This window comes from Corvus kubaryi, unplaced genomic scaffold, assembly GCF_017639235.1.
Source record: "Corvus kubaryi isolate FWS band 111438036 unplaced genomic scaffold, C.kubaryi_AGA036_p1.0 37300, whole genome shotgun sequence".
Taxonomy (NCBI): Eukaryota; Metazoa; Chordata; class Aves; order Passeriformes; family Corvidae; genus Corvus; species Corvus kubaryi.
Window position 1 is genome coordinate 7,755,406 of NW_024581093.1, and position 16,036 is coordinate 7,771,441.

The 16,036-nt window shown below is 38.4% G+C and overlaps 1 protein-coding gene across 6 annotated transcripts in view; it reads left to right on the plus strand.

Annotated features, from left to right (window-relative positions):
* The window catches only part of SLC7A6 (solute carrier family 7 member 6), a 32,076-nt gene that overhangs the window by 13,316 nt on the left and 2,724 nt on the right, over nucleotides 1-16,036 (plus strand). For 4 of the 6 annotated variants that reach the window (XM_042027446.1, XM_042027445.1, XM_042027448.1 and 1 more), the window contains 4 exons: nucleotides 1,367-1,490; nucleotides 13,831-13,934; nucleotides 14,952-15,048; nucleotides 15,707-15,856. In XM_042027446.1, coding sequence (XP_041883380.1) covers nucleotides 1,367-1,490; nucleotides 13,831-13,934; nucleotides 14,952-15,048; nucleotides 15,707-15,856 — 475 coding nt within the window. Of the gene's footprint in view, nucleotides 1-1,366; nucleotides 1,491-8,932; nucleotides 9,030-13,830; nucleotides 13,935-14,951; nucleotides 15,049-15,706; nucleotides 15,857-16,036 lie in introns of all 6 variants that reach the window. The other 2 variants (XM_042027449.1, XM_042027450.1) reach the window with 2 other exon arrangements.

Here is a 16,036-nt window from a genome sequence, read left to right on the forward strand (position 1 = left end):
TGGTAGTGCCTTCATGCTTGTCCACCCAAAAGCTGCAATCCACAAATTACATTTGACATTGGCTTCATTAATCTTGGATGATGCAAAGTCCTTAAAATTCTATTTGAGATTTTTGTTACATTGTGTAATATTTCTGAATTAAATTCACAGTTTTCTGCTTCTCTTTCTTCTCTGTGCTGGGATTCTCGGGTCTCTTACTATGAGTGTGCAACCTGGAAGAAGAGTCAGAGCTCCCAGTTACTAATTTACTGATTTATATGGAGGATTGTGGGGTATGTTTGTTTTTCTGCTTCCATGGCAGCAGACAGACACAGCTGGACTTCTGGGCCTCAGGAAGTTTTTGAGGGAACTTTCAATGTTTTAGTCAGACTGGTAATTTTTATGCTTTGGGGTTTTGTTGTCTGGAGGTTTTTCTTGTTGTTATTGAAAGCAATGTTCATGGCAAATGCACATCAATGTCACCCTGCTCTGTTTGATTTCAAGCTGGGCAAATGTGAGAGTAACACTCTCAGTTCTGCTTCCCCTTTTGAAACATTTGAATATTCCTGTGAGGTTTGAGGAAAGAATCAGGCTGAGAAAAGCCAAAGCCTAAAATTAAAAATCTGTCTCTGCTCTGTAGTTTCTTTCTGTGGAGCTGCACACTTAGGACTGTGAGTTTATCTCACAGTTAAGTCTTATCTGCTTACATCTAAAGGTTAGCACTGTTTTCCTGTTACTCTTGACTTCTTTTTGTACAGCTTTCTAGACATGTGTTGCTAGTAAGCTACACCACATGCTGGGGCTCACAGCTGTTCAGCAATTTTAGATCTGCATCTCTGTTGTGCAGCTCAGTTAGCATGTTCTCTGCAGTGGTGAGTGCAGATGAGAAGAACAGGGGTTTGGTTTAATAGATCTCCCTGCACCAGTTCTAGGAGTAGGTTCTGGAAGGACAGCCCCATTCCCCAGGGAGGAGTGCAATGACTCAGAACTCTGCCTCTTTGGGTTCTAGTTGTGGTGATTAACACAGACAGTAGGAAATCATTTAAAGCATTTAAGTTTGAAGGCTGTTATTACAGATCTGGAAACCTTGAAGTTAGAGTATTTGAAGAGCGATTGCATAGAATCCCTTTTTACACATAATTTAGGTTATAAGTTACTATAAAAATCAGATTTTTTCCCAGTCTTCTGTATTAGAATTTCTAGTTATAAAAGAAACCAAACTCTGGTTCCAGAGGTACCTTTTTTTGAAATCTTTATTTTGGCTTCATAACTTTTCTGTCTATTGTAAAGGATACAAATAAATAACTGTAATCTGTTACTACTAATGGATTTTTTTTTTTTTCCTGCAGTTATGGGTTGTGGAGTTTTGGTTGTTTTTGTCTTACAGGAACTTGCCCCTGGCTATTGCAGTATCTATGCCAATTGTGACAGTTATCTATATTATGACCAATATAGCTTACTATACAGTGCTGGATGCTCAAGCTGTTCTCGCTAGTGATGCTGTGGCAGTGGTAAGTTGACCAAGTGTTATGAGTGTTTGAGATTGCTTATAAAATCATTGGTAAGGGTATGAGCAAAAACCAGACTCAGTGTTAAGCAACAGCACAACAAAGTTCGTTGGCAAGATTGACTGTACTACTTCTAGGACAGTTAAGGCACACCAAGGAAAAACAAGCAACAACAAAACCAAATACAATCCAGGCAATCAAAACAGAAATTAACTGAGAGCTACCTAGGTGTATATGTGTGTGTGTGTGTGAGTGACAAAAGGATAGCGAGAACAAGGAAAAAAGGAATGCAGCCTAAAAGCTTAACAACACTCAGACACAACAGTATTTTAACTTATGCCTACCTTAAGCTTAAGTTACAGCTTAATGTTAGCAATTTAACAAATGAGTAACACTTAGCAGCACTTATCCTAATTTATGACTTCCAAGTCGAAGTTAGCAATTTAACAAAAGAACAACACTAAGTAGCATTTAACTTAGCTTATAACGATAACTTAACCTTACTGACAGGCCTAACTTACTGAGATATCTAAGGCACTTAAACATCTAAGAAAGCCGTTTTTCTCCCAGATTTGCTATAGCGTATATGCACGTTTATGCAGCCAGACAGAAGGACTCAGTGCAAACAAGGTACCTGTGAAAAATTCCCCTCAGAGGGCAGTGAAATACTCACTTTGGACGCCTTTGCATCTCCCCAGTGGGTGAAGGGTCAGGCCTCGAGGAGTGAGGTATCAGCCCAGGACTCACTGTTGGCTGATCCTCCAGTTACAGCAAATGTGAGAGTTGGCTGGTTCTGCGAGGCCCTGCTCAGAGGGAGCTGCTCGTCGCAGCCTGCTGCGGTTCCAGGAGAGCTCCAAGGGTCTCCTTTTGGACTGCTGTTTGTAGGGTCACAGGAGAGTGGGCTTTAGTCATAATAATGTCTGGGGCGGCACTTCCCTTGATGGTGTGAGAACAGGAATGTTGTGCTGTTCTGGCAAGAAAAATATTTTCCAAGGCTGTTCATAAGGAGAGCAGTAGCTTGTTAGACAGCAGCAGTTCCTGGGAGCAGATGGTGTTTCTGATAAGCTCGGGAAGACCTGAGCCCAGGTGCTGTTTTTCAAGACTGAGGCCTAAGGAGCATTTCTCAGATCACAGTGCCTCCTGGAAAGGAGGAGGGGGGAATGCACCACCACATCAAGTGGCATTTTGCTACATTATTGATTTTGCACCTTCTAGGGATGCATTTCATTTCAAGGGATGAAACAGGAAAAATCCCTAGTTTATTTTAATAAACACAGGAGGACAGAACAACTTATCATAAATATTTTAATCTCACGTAGGAAAGCAGTTAATGAAATCATGTCTAATAATAATAGATTACCAGATTTATTAAAATGAGCACAGATGCATCTTGTTACTGTACTTTGCTAAGTCACTAATTAGACTTGTGCACTTCGAGCTAACTGTAAATTAAGACTCATGAGTACATGGTTGTGTTCCTTTGTGCTGCAGTATTCCAAACATGGAGCAGGGTTGCTCTGAGCTGATGGTTGGTGCAAAGCTTACCTGTAAATGGATGTGTGGCAGCTCAGCCATGACAAAGCTCAGCTTTGTATCTCCTCTTCAGTAACTTATACCACTGTCTTCCCAACACTGTATTCATTCCAAAAACTTTTTAACATTTTGAAATTCATTATTTTTGTGTATGGAAGGAAGTTTGGATCCAGTTAAAAGATCTAAACTTCTTAAAGTAAAAGCTGGTAGAAACGTGTTCTGTACTTAAGCTAATAATGAAACAAAAGTAAAGGGTTGGGTTTTTCTTTTGCCCTGTAACTAGTGAATTAATGGGATTGTTCTGGGTACTTCATATACTTTAAAGTTGAAACTTGGGAAAATTTAATCTTTTTGGGTATTTAAATCAGAGGAAAAGAAATAATGCCTTGCCTCCCTTTTAGATTCCCAATTGGCTTCTAAAATATAAGTAGTTAGACAACGGATAGAGCGTTTTAAATACATCAAAATGAAGGAAGTATTTTCTCTGTTCCCACAGAGGATTACTGGGATTAAAAACCAGCTTAGTAAACCAGGAAACTCTTGTTTCAGATACATGGGCAAATGGTGCTGCAAAAGCTCTGACTTAACCTCATTTCAGACTGCAGAAATATTTGTATTTAGTGTAAGATTTCAAAGTAGTTTATGGTAAATGTGGGCCGTAACTTGTTATTTCAAATTAATTATATAAATGTTTATTTCAAAATGTATTGAAAGTAAATAATAATTCTTTACTAATATATAAATAATAATTCTTTTAGCAGGAATACACAAATACAGAATTGTCATGAAATGTATTGGGAAAAACTTCCTAAAACATCTCAGAATGAGACAAAACAAGGATAGAAAATAAACATATGCTAAGGGGTAATTGATTTCTATTGTGGACTGTAGTATCCCATATAAAGTACCGTCCAGTGACTGATAATGGAATTATTAATACTTGTCTGGTAGTTACTTAATCCAGACAAACCTAAAAGCCATTACACAGTCCACTGTCTGTCCTGATTTCTGTAAAGCAACACAGGTTTTTCCCTAACAAAATCTGGAAAATACGCTCCTTTGACAGCAGTGAAATTCTCCAATCCAGCCTATCCTCTAAGAGCATTCTGTGCTTGCTCTACTGCTCCTGCCCCTTGTCCTCGCAAAGGTTTATACAGCTGGATGGCGAATGGGATCAGGAAAAGTGACCCACCCTGGGAGACTGGGACAGTGATTCCCTGGGGGCCTGCCCAATCCATGCTCCTGAACACAGCAAGTGACAGCATTGCAGCAGCAATTGGTGGCCAGATAAAGGAGGGCTGGTGAATGCCTGAACCTTACTGCACATGTGAAACCCAGGCCTAAATTTTTATGATTTTATATATACTTCATTTAGTTGTTCTTTGAGATCGTTTTTTTACCAAGAGTATGTATTTATCTTTGAGTCCATGTATACGTTTATGTATATATACATGCAACTTTCCATGAAATTGTAATACTCAGAACGGGACAGATCAGGTTTTCCTCTCTACTGTAGGATGTATCTGAACATGGAGGAGAAAAAAGGAAGACTTAAAAATGATGTAAAGTCCTTAGTCAATCTAATCACATGCAGAGATACTGAGTGACCGGGAAAAGAATGAAAAAATATGTTTTTGAGTTCCAAAGTTATTTTAGATGTTTTATTTCTTGGGCTAATTTTAATGGAACTCGAAGAATGTCGGAGATTTTTGGAAATCTAAACATTAAGTTTTTACTCTATCTCAGGTTTGTCAAATACCTGAATTTAAAAGCCGAACTCATGTTCTATCTAAAGGAATTTTTGCTGAGATGTCTCATCAGCTGGCAAACAATGCTTTTCTGATTGCTACTATTTCCATCCCTTTTAGAATGATTAGGTGAAGGTGCAGCTGAAGTTTAATACTTAACACATGAGCTATTGAAGATTCCTTCTCACTGATGTGAACAATTGCCCAGTTTTATGAAACTGACTTTAAACTTGATCTACTAAGACATTAGCAAATAGTGTGGGCCTCTGGTAGGATGTTTGTAGAATGGAGGAGTTGACGCTGAGGACCTGACTCGTGCATGACATGTACTTTGCACTACTCTGTGTGGTTGGGTCGCAGTAGGGAGTGCAGCACGTGTGCTCTTGTAGTTAATCTTCTAATTTAGCCTGTTCTTAAAGGGGAGCTCCTTTTAGTGCTGAAGCTAAACAATGTGAACCAAAAAGCAGTAAGTGGCAGTAATTTGGAGAATTGCTTCAAAAGTGCACTTGCAGTTCAAATTCAAATACTTGATTCAGGGGGAGGGGGGAAGAGCCAGTGGCTGTATTTGAAAACCCTCCTATAATACGAAAATGTAAGAATCTTTATGGTGAAATTTCTCTGGGTGGTGAAAGAGAGTTTTATCCTCAATGGAATATGTAAGAGGACTTAGGGCATTGTATTCTGGGGATGAATGAAAAAAGGAAGTGAGAATTAAGCTATTGAAAAAAATTAATCTGATGAAAATGAGCCACTTTCACCTGCTCACATATTCTACACGTGATACAAGACACAGATTACTTATTGCCCTTTATGTAGTTGGTGAAAGTTGATGTAGGGCGAAAATTGTATTAATGAATTTTTGAAGAAACATGGTAGTAATATTGCTGCATTTTAGTCTTTGGTGTAGTCAAGTAGCAGTTACATTTAATCTTCTTTGTTGCTCCCTTGGGAGGGAATGGAGTATCTTTATACTCTTCAGGGAAGAGGCTTTGAGCTGTAAAGGGGTGGGGTGAAGGTATTTCCGGCTTTTGAATGGATTAAGGGAAGGAAGTATGAGTGTATCTTTCCACGTCACCTCGTGTACTGTTTTTCTTGGTGGCTGTGAGGCAAAAGAAATCATACTAAGGGATTGTATGGGGAAAAACATGATAAAATGTCCTCCTTTTACATCATAATTGCCTTCATTGTAGTATAGTCCCAGTGTTGGGCTAAGACGCTGAAGTTTTAAAGCTTTTTTATTGAAGAAATTCAAGTGGTACAATAACAGCTCGCTTAAAAGTTCTGAAAATGCTCTTCAGATGATTGCTGATCATCTCAAATCACTCACTTTTTCAATGATTCCTGTCAGAGTTTCACAGTTGACTTCTGTTTTACCTCCTTATGCAAACCAACACAGCCTTTACTGTTAAGTGTTACACATATGAAAGTTACTGCAGCTGGCTCCACAAGCACTTTCTGGGCTGTTTTATCTCCTCTAACAGGAAACATACTGGCTGCCAGTGCACAGCTCATTACCTGCTTCCTGTGTTTGGTCATGTCTGTGGGTTTTGATTGAGTTCATATGATAGCTGGTATTTGTCAACTTGCTTCTTTTACTTGGAAGAGCTAAAAATGCTTGAAGCAAATAGTTGTTTGTCCCGCATAGCCAGCTGTCATCTTTCTTGGAGCTGTACAACTTTGTCAGTAAACTGGGGATAAAGAGGATGACTTCAGTTGCATCTTTGAATATCATCTCATGAGTCCAGTGTAGATCAATCAATTCACCCTCTCTCATATTCGAGAGCAGGCTTGCTTTGCTTTGCCATGCTCCCTCAATGAGCTGGAATGTGGGAGGCTGTGTGTTTTATAGTTTAATAAATGTTGAGTTACTTTTTTCTAACTGAATTCAGGCTGAATTTTAAAAATTTTTCTTAGACCTTTTGGATATTATTTCTCTTCCTTCATTGACTTCACTGGCTTCTTTTCTGAAGAGGAAAATCTGTTTGTCCTTAGCCATCAGTGTCATGTTCCTCTCCTTTGCTTGCACTGGCACTTCCCCAGTAAGGTTTCTTTGGATGAAGTGCACATTCCATACCTTACAACTGAAGAACTCTTCGTTAGGGATAGGCAGTTGCTTTTAGAGGGGAGCTGTGTAGTAAGCTATTTGCCTTCTTTCTTGGAGCTAACTGTAATTCACTGCCAATGCAGCACTCCCAATGCCAGTTACATGGAAGTTCTCTGGCTTTGGAATTCAAGCTGAAAAGCTGAGCTGAACTTGAAAGAGTGCTGTGTAATATTTTCAATAAGAGATAGGTAAGAGACTTGGAAAACACTGAACCCTTGTTCTACAGCTAGCTGTTAGAGATGCTAAGAACAGGATAAACACCTGAGAAGGTTTAGATCAAATATCTTCAGTACTTCCATGAGAATATAAATGGAACTGTTTTACTGTTGGAGCTGACATCAGAAATTTTACTGTGGACTGGACAGAAGAGACATCTTACATGCATGTAGGAATGCAATATATTAATGCAGCAGAGTAGTGCTGGTTCTCTTACCATAAAATTGTATTTAGTGACCTAAAAATGAAGAGGGAATTTTGTGCTGGACCTTGCACTGCACTGGTACCTTTTTCTCTGAGTCAAGGTGTTGCCGGTAATACAAGGAGAGCATTATGTCTGTTTGAGTAGAATCGATCAACAGCATGGTAATTGAAACAAGAATTACAGGAAACACTAACATTTAAATTGTTTTCTTTTGCACCTTTACCATTTTCTGGGTTTGACTGAGGTGCACTCTTTCTTTTCTTTCATATATGTGCCATTAAATCTAATTTGGTCAATGAGGAGAGATGTCATACAGTATCCTGACAATGTAATCTATGGCAGTGGGAGAAAACTTCTTCTGCTCAGGGTCTTTTTTTGCATGTGCAGCTTCCTGATTGCCATAAATCAGAGTTTGTTTCTGTTAACAAATAGCACCTTGGAGACCTCAGAAGCTCAAAATTAAGAAAACACACTGTAGTTCTGACTGCCAGATCTTCCTGTGATGTGTGAACGTATTTACACTTTGCCTCAAGAGAAATGTCAAAGCAGAATTAATTGTGTTTCCAAAACACTAGTCAGATTGCTCATATATATATTAATCCCCTTACTGCTCTGTATGATTTTCAGGGTAAGCATGTTACAGAACTGAGCCTGGAAAAGCTCCTGGGCAATGGGATCTTGAAAAGAGTTTCACGAAGAGGCTCCGTAGATGCCTTTTAAACTCTCCTAATAGAAACGCATCATAAGCTTTGGGTATTTTTTTGGTGTTTCTTACTCATGTTAGGCTACACATGAGTGTAGCCTAAAATTCTCTTTGCATTTGTCCCTCCAATCAATACTGTTTGGTGCTTTGCCAGCCCAGCATGTGCTTGTAGCTCCATACGCTCTCAGTGTAGTCTGACATTTCTTGTGTGCCTCTAAGTGCACTTCTTGTGTGCAGCTAAGTGTGATGAAGCAGTTCTCATCTTGTGATTTGTAACATAAATGTGGGTCTTGCTGCTCATCTGTGTGCCTGAATTACTGAGTGTGAGGCAGTATTCCGTGTATTTTGTTGTGACAGCTCTTGATGCGGGGGATTTCTGCTGCTTTTAGTTCAACCTGTTTGTATAGAACTGTTGTTTGGACCTTTAAAAGGACAAAAAAGTGTTCCTGCAAACCATTCACAAGTTTCCAGCTGATGATCATGAGATCAAACTAACCCAAGACAAAAATAAAATTTAATCAGTCATTCATCCCTTGAAACAAAGCTGTAATTCAGTTTTTGACCATTCTTCTGGGAGTAATGTAACATTTTAGTCATGATGCAATAAGGGCAGTTCAGCTGAGAAGTGCACAGCTGGAAGCCTCTTCCTTCATTGTTATTCCCCGATGATGGTTTGAAAAAAAAAAAAATTGAAACTAAGGAGAACAATTCTAGGTGCATGTCCTACAGTGTGCATGTATCTGTGTATACCTTACATACCCAATGGATGGGAGGGCATAAAAGAACTTTATCCTTAATTGCAAGTGTTAAATCAGCAATTCTCTGAATTCTGTTTCCAAGCTGTTGGAAGCAGTTACAATTCAGGTCTGGACTACAGGATTTTTCAGGCTATAGCAGAGATGACAATTTAATCTCTTAATCCTTCTTGCTCTTTAGACTTTCTCAGAAGAATCCTGAGATGATATCCATCCCCATAGTGGTGGCTTTCTCCTGTTATGGTGGACTAAATGTTTCTGCTTATAGCTGCCTCCAGGTAGGCTCCTCTGTCATCTTCCACATACCTTTGTGAATGCTCCATTCTTTCCTCCATTGCCAGCTCATTTGTTTTTATAAATGGACTTCACAACTCCCAGAAGTAGTGGTAGTTAAAGTGGAACTGGTGAGGAGCTCAACTCAGAGGTCTGTCTCATTCGTGGAGGATTCCTGATTGCGCAATTGTGGTTTTAGCAGAAAGCAGCCACTAACTCTTCTCCTTTTCCCTCCCTGCTTCCCTTCTTGGTGCAATGCACTCAGTGTGCATGCTTGATAACTTGATTTCATGTTGTGCTTTTCTCTGCCCTGCCCTCTTATGGAAAATAATCCTCTGATATGCACACAGTGAATGTTTATTGTTGCTGCTTTTACTTACACTTCAGTAACTCTTTCAGCAAGAAACACTGTGGAGATCTTTGGGTTTGTCTTTGTTCACAGGAGATTATAGCTGAGCTTTAGAGAAGACATTTCTTGGCATCTGTTGAAAGGAGAGTGTTGAAAGATTTATAAATTTGTACTCAAGTGTCTGAGTAATGAACTTGGCTGATTTTTGTTGTAAATGAGGGTGAAACCCTGTCAGAAAACACCTGCCTAAAGGCAGGTGGGTCATTATGTGTCATGTTAAGCTGGTCGATACCAATAGAAAGATGAGCCAAACTTTAGGTACCTTTCAACTTTGTTTTGCTGAAAGATCATTTTGCAGGCAGATCTACTTGGCAAACCAAGCAGTACTCTTTTTTAGATGATTGTCAGTTAAAATAGTCTTACGCATTACCTCACCTCAAGTTTACCTCTTGAAGTTTCTCCACCCTTTTCTCTGTCAGGAATCCCAACTACAGCATTAGAAAGTACATTGGAAATGACAGGGTTCAGTAGAGGTTGTCACTACTCTTACCTTTTGAAGAGTCTGACTTTTACAGATCTAGGGAAATTACTTATTTAGGCTTTGAGCTGGATCAACAGTTGATGTAGAACATAGCCTGCATCCTGAATACATTGAATCTGTAGCATTTTGATCTGTATATAATTTGTGGTTTTTACTGCTCAGAGGAATGATTGCTGTTTTCCAAGATGTGTGAAACAACATTAGCATATCTTAGAAAAACTGGATATAGATTACAGGATGGAAATAGCTTTGAGTTAGTCCTGCACCTGTCATTCACACTGGCCCATTACCAAATTTTTCAAAAGGAAATGGAAAATGCATGCAAAGAACATCTTTGGGGGGGAGGGGGGGATTTCTCCAAATGACATGTTAGCTAATTTGCATCCTTCAGCATAAGATTACATTCATAGGTTTTCTCTCTCTTCTTTAGCTTCAGATGTTAATATTATTTATCTAAATACTTATCTTTCAAGCAATTTTACTTAACATCTTAGTTCTCTAACATCTTGTTCTGTATCTTAACTTTATATATTAAAACAAAAAATCCTCCAGGAGTTTTGTGTCTAGTAATTTCCTTTGCTGTTTGGCTTCAGAAATCGGCAATTCAGGTTCAAATATTCCTTTAAAATATTACAACAATTGCTTATTAGAATTTTCATCTTGTCCTCGTTCTGGAAGAGTTATCTTAATTCATTGACTGGATCATAATAAATGACATTCTGCTTCAGGAGACTGGGTTTCTCTTTGAAGCTGCATTTAGATGCAATAGGGATCTGAGAGAAGCACTTTCGGTTCTAGGAATTATTTATTCTTGAGCAGCAGAAATCTTTTATATACAATAATGTAAATGATTTGTTGCAGTTTCAGTTGGCTGAAAATGCATTCCATGGTAATCCATGGTATACAGAACACGTTTCTTATGGCATGGTCTTCTGCTAAACTGATGTTCTGATTTCAGCATGAAATAGAATATGTCTATGGACTAGTTCTTTTATACTTTTCTCATGTTATTTTTTATGATATCTGTAGGAATCTGTGTGAATTTTTCCACCCCTGTGTTGAATGCTCCATTTTGAAGGAAGCCATGCTAAGATGGATAAACTAAAAGAGCTCTGGAAGAGAGGTGCCTTTCCGAGAACCAGAGTGACACAGCTGATGCATTGACTTTGAGCCTTTAGGCAGAGTTCCATTGAAGTGACTATTTGGTTTTGCATTGTCCTTCAGCAGCAGGAAACCGTGTCTGCCTTTGAGGCTCAACTAAATTACACAAAAGGATGGAATACATTCTGCTTTTTAGTATTAATGATGGTACACAGCAGAGTTGGATTCTGAGCTGTAACCTGGATAATGTGCCGGACAAAGCACTTTTTCAATGCAGACAAAGAACAGGAAACTATATCTGGCCAAGCTTTGGTTTTCTCAGCATCTTGTGGTTTAAAGATTGACATTATATACAGGGCTTTGTCCCATGAAAATCCAACCCTCATATAACAAAAAAAACCCCCAAACCAACTATATTAAGTCTTTCAGGCTTTTTTGACCTGCGAGAACATTAGGAAAACAGATCATAATGCACTGCTATTGATGATCTGAAAGGTTCCTGGAGTAATTAAATCAAAATTTGACCACTTAAATTGAGATAACTTCATATGGTACAGATAAAGTCCAGTTCTGAATGTTAATCATCTTTGATTGAGCTCCTTAGCTCTTAAGTGTAATGATGAAGACCAGTGCTTTGAAGCGGAGTATTTCCGCTGTCGATCTTACTGTGTCCCGCAGCCATAGGGAGGAGGAGGAGAGAAGATCCAGCAGGCAGGAATTGTACAGCAAGATTGATTTATTTAATTATTTTACAAACTCTTTTATAAACTTTTTCTTCATAGTCTGGTTGGACAAAGGATTAGCCACGCCTTGGGGGTGATTGGTTAAAATCCTAAAACATCCATTGTCAAAATATTCTTCTACTGTACCATAAACATAGTTCTACAAGGTTGCAGGTGTTCTTAGTTTACAGAACTTCTGCTGTTATCTTCCAGGAGAGAGAAAAGTATCCCACGGTTTAGAAGAAGCAGGAAAATTCCTTGCTAACAGCATTTTTGTATCCACAGGGGAGGCCAAGGGCAGTGTGTTTAAAAATACTAAAATACTAAAATCTGAAGAAAATTTTTATAGTAGACAAAAGTGCAGAAAGCTGAACTACTATATATGCTTTTTATGTCTGAGGATCTTGAAATTGTTAAAGCAAGAGAGAGATAAGAAAGCTATTTAGAGAAAGGTTCATGAAAAGGATTAGATTACTGCTACTTGCTAAGGTGTAAAATACTCAAATCTTTGGTGTTTGTTTGAATACTACTTATACATCAGTGTGTACCTTTCTGTTTCCATAGTAGTGACTTCATGCTGTCTAATGTAGACACGATTCTTTTGCTACCATGACTGTTAGTTTGCTTCTGTAAAAGAAATCGTGAAAGTGATTCAGTTTCCTGTAGGTAAGATTGGGATGGGTAGGAAGGCTTCCTCCACCCATGTCCTCTGAACACAGCACGAGGGGATTTCTGCCTAACTTCACGCTAAAGCTAACGTCCAGATACGTGCAGTGCTCAGACCAAGATGGGAGGTAGAATACCATGGTGGCCGATTAGCCTGTGGCACAAGGGACACAGAGAGCTCTTGGTAAGACAGGCTCTGGTGTTAGAGACTTATGATCGTGATGAGGGAAAGAAGTTTCTCTTAGGATGCTTGTTCTATTATGGTAATGTAGCCCAGTTTGGCTTCTCCGGTTAGCTGTTAGCTTCTACCTCTCGTCACTCCCCCAGAGCTTCCCCACTGGTTTCCGTTCCCTCGTCCCGCCTTTTCCCTGCCCCGGATAAAACCTCTGAGTTTGGCATTGTTCCGCCTTTGCCTCTGGAGCCTTTCACAGTGGGGAAGCAATAACCTGCTCCTGTGGAATGCCACGCAAAGACCCTTCCCATCTCTTTTGTCACCAGCTTTATACTGAAGCTAGCCGTGCGTTTGTGCGTGCGCACGCGTGAGCCCACAGAGCTGGACAGAGACAGTAATAGAATACCTATCAGTCTGCGTGAATTAAATTTCTTCATTTTTCAAATGTGTTGTCTGATATTCTAAGTCTCCCACCCTTTTTTTCAACATCCAGGAGGCTGAACAGAATAGACCAGGACAGTATATTGCAAATTATTACCCATTTTTGTTTTAGACCTAAGATTGCTGGCAATCAGTGGCTCTTACCACTTGCTGTGAAACTTTGATGCTCATGACTTCTTGGTTTCAGAGCTCTACCATGGGCAGTCCCCACAGTTGCTTGCAGTATTGTCTAGCAACATTAACAATTGAGCAAGTGATAAGATCACTTGCTTTGTCATTTGCCAGGTTGTGAGAGTAGAGCCCAGAGGCCGGTGGAGCTAAAGGAAAAGATGATGTTGCTTAGGAAACTGCAAAAGAAGGAAAATAAAATAGATTCCTAGAATAGTATCTCTAAACAGTAGGTGTTATGTTGGCTGTGGTTATCCACTGCAATATGGCAGTTCTCTGGTTAGGTAATATTTTTAGTAATCCAAAGAATGTTCACTTAAGTTCTGTAGGTCAGTTAGATAATAAAATATATTAGAATTGGTATAGGATTGGTAAGGAAATTCTCAAAACATTTTGGTTTTCTTTGTGAGCATTATTTTTGTGACCAGAAGATATGACTTCAGATGCTTGGCTAAAGAAGTTTGTGCTTATTTAGAATCCATAAATAAATAAGAAGACTGTGTGATTCTTTGCACTGCATTATGGACTGTCCTTACTATATTACTGTTTTTCCATACAAAATGTATTCCAAAGCTCTGATGTCACTGTTTTACATATTCTTTTTTGCAGATATTTTCATGTTTCCTTTTCTCTTCCCTTTCATCAGACATTTGCAGACCAGGTATTTGGTATCTTCAGCTGGACAATTCCCATTGCTGTAGCCTTTTCTTGTTTTGGTGGACTTAATGCTTCAATTCTAGCATCATCAAGGTATCTCTTTCAGTTTGACAAATGTTCATAAGTCTTTTTACATGTTACTGTTATGCTGATCTATTATAAGAGTGGCAAAAATAGTTTTTTAGCTGAACCTATAATGAATAACCACAATAAACAACAGATCTAAATAAACCTCTGTGTGTATGTGTGTACATACACTCTTAACACTGCTTTGTTTCCCCAAAACATTCCTGAGTGTATGCAGAGCATAATTAAAGATAAAATTAATTTTGTCTGTATGCTGATTATTTGCTGATTATTATCTTCCATTTTACTTGATAGAATAATTCTAGCAAGTTTTTGTTTTCAAATGTATTTACTGACCTTTTAAGAATCAGTATTTTAAAACTTTGTACTTGGAAAAACCCTAAAAAACTTGCTACTGCTATGAAGCTGCAATTGGAAAGCTCAGGATACAGTGTAGAACCTTTTCTTTGAGCACTGACCGTGGATATAACTAGCAAAAGTTTTAAATAGCTTTATTCAGGCGTTTTAAGATTATTCCTGTCCATTGAATGAATTTGCAATGCCTCTGTATTGAGAAGAAATATGATCATTTGGTGAAGCAGTCAACATAGAACAGTTGGTAATAAAATTGTGTGTTTGTTTTTTGAGCATGTGGTTGAGTGATGTAATTTTAGGGCCCTGACAGTCTCTTCTGCTTGGCATTGAAAACTCTTCTTCCCTAAGCTGGAATGTTTTCAGTGCTAGCTTTTAGAATTTTGTGAAACAATAGAAATTTGTTTCAGTTACTTAGATGTTGTCTGTTTTACCTGCAATATGACTTTTTAAAAATTGTTGTTAACAGCATGTTTCTAAAAGCTTATATATCTTTCAGTGGTTGTTGTACAGTACATTTTTATAAGAAGGGTTGAATCCAGGTTCCAGTTTTAAGGGTGGAAATTCAGTGGTGTACATATTTATTTTGACTCGTGTTATTTTTTGATTTTTTGTAATATATTCTCTCTTGCCTGTGGTCTCAACATGTGTTTTCTTACTGCTTTTTTTCAGGCTATTTTTTGTAGGATCTCGGGAAGGTCACCTTCCTGATCTGTTGTCTATGATCCACATAGAGAGGTTCACACCTGTGCCAGCACTGCTCTTCAATGCAAGTTGTTATTGCTTTTCTTTTCAACTGATTAGATGGGACAAACAGCACAGCTTCCCTCAAAATGGAGCTTCAAGACAGGGCTAGAAAAATGTACACACATATATATGTATAAAAAATAACATGAGAAAAGTATAAAAGAAGTAATCCATGTACGTATTCTATTTCATGCTGAAATCAGAACATCAATTTAAGCAGAAGACATGTCATAAGAAATGTGTTCTGTATACCATGGATTACCATGGATTGCATTTTCAGCCAACTGAAACTGCAACTAATAATTGACATATTGTGTATAAAAGATTTCTGCTGCTCAAGAATAAATAATTCCTAGAACCCAAAGTGCTTCTCTCAGATCCTTATTGCATTTAAATGCAGCTCTGAGAAACCCAGTCCCCCAAAGCAGAATGTAATTTATTATGATACAGTCAATGAATTAAGACAATCTTTTCAGAACAAGAATATGAATTATTTAGAGGAAAACTTTAAAAAATTCACAAGAGACAACTTAAAATATACTGTCATCAAGGTGATTGCTGAGAGAGTGATTTTTTGAGGCATAACCAAGGAGTATAAGGTGTTAAAGGCAAAAAGAAGCATAAAGAGTAAGTTTCAAACTTTTGGGTTTAGATTCTCAATCCTGTTTTTTTTCTGACAGTGTTTTATGACCCTTATTTACCTGGCTGTGGAAGATGTCTTCCAGCTTATCAATTACTTCAGCTTCAGTTACTGGTTTTTTGTTGGTCTGTCTATTGCTGGGCAGTTATATCTACGTTGGAAAGAACCAGATCGGCCCCGACCTCTTAAGGTAATACTTACTACACAATTGTTTAAAATCCCTGCCTCCATATAATCTAAAAGTACTGTCTAAAATCTGGACCATGCATGTTAAGTCTAAAGGTTACAAATTGATCAGAACATAAAGCATGGTTTCCATTTGATGTTGTACCATGAAAGTTAGCTTCTCTGTTAGGTAAGAATAAGAGGT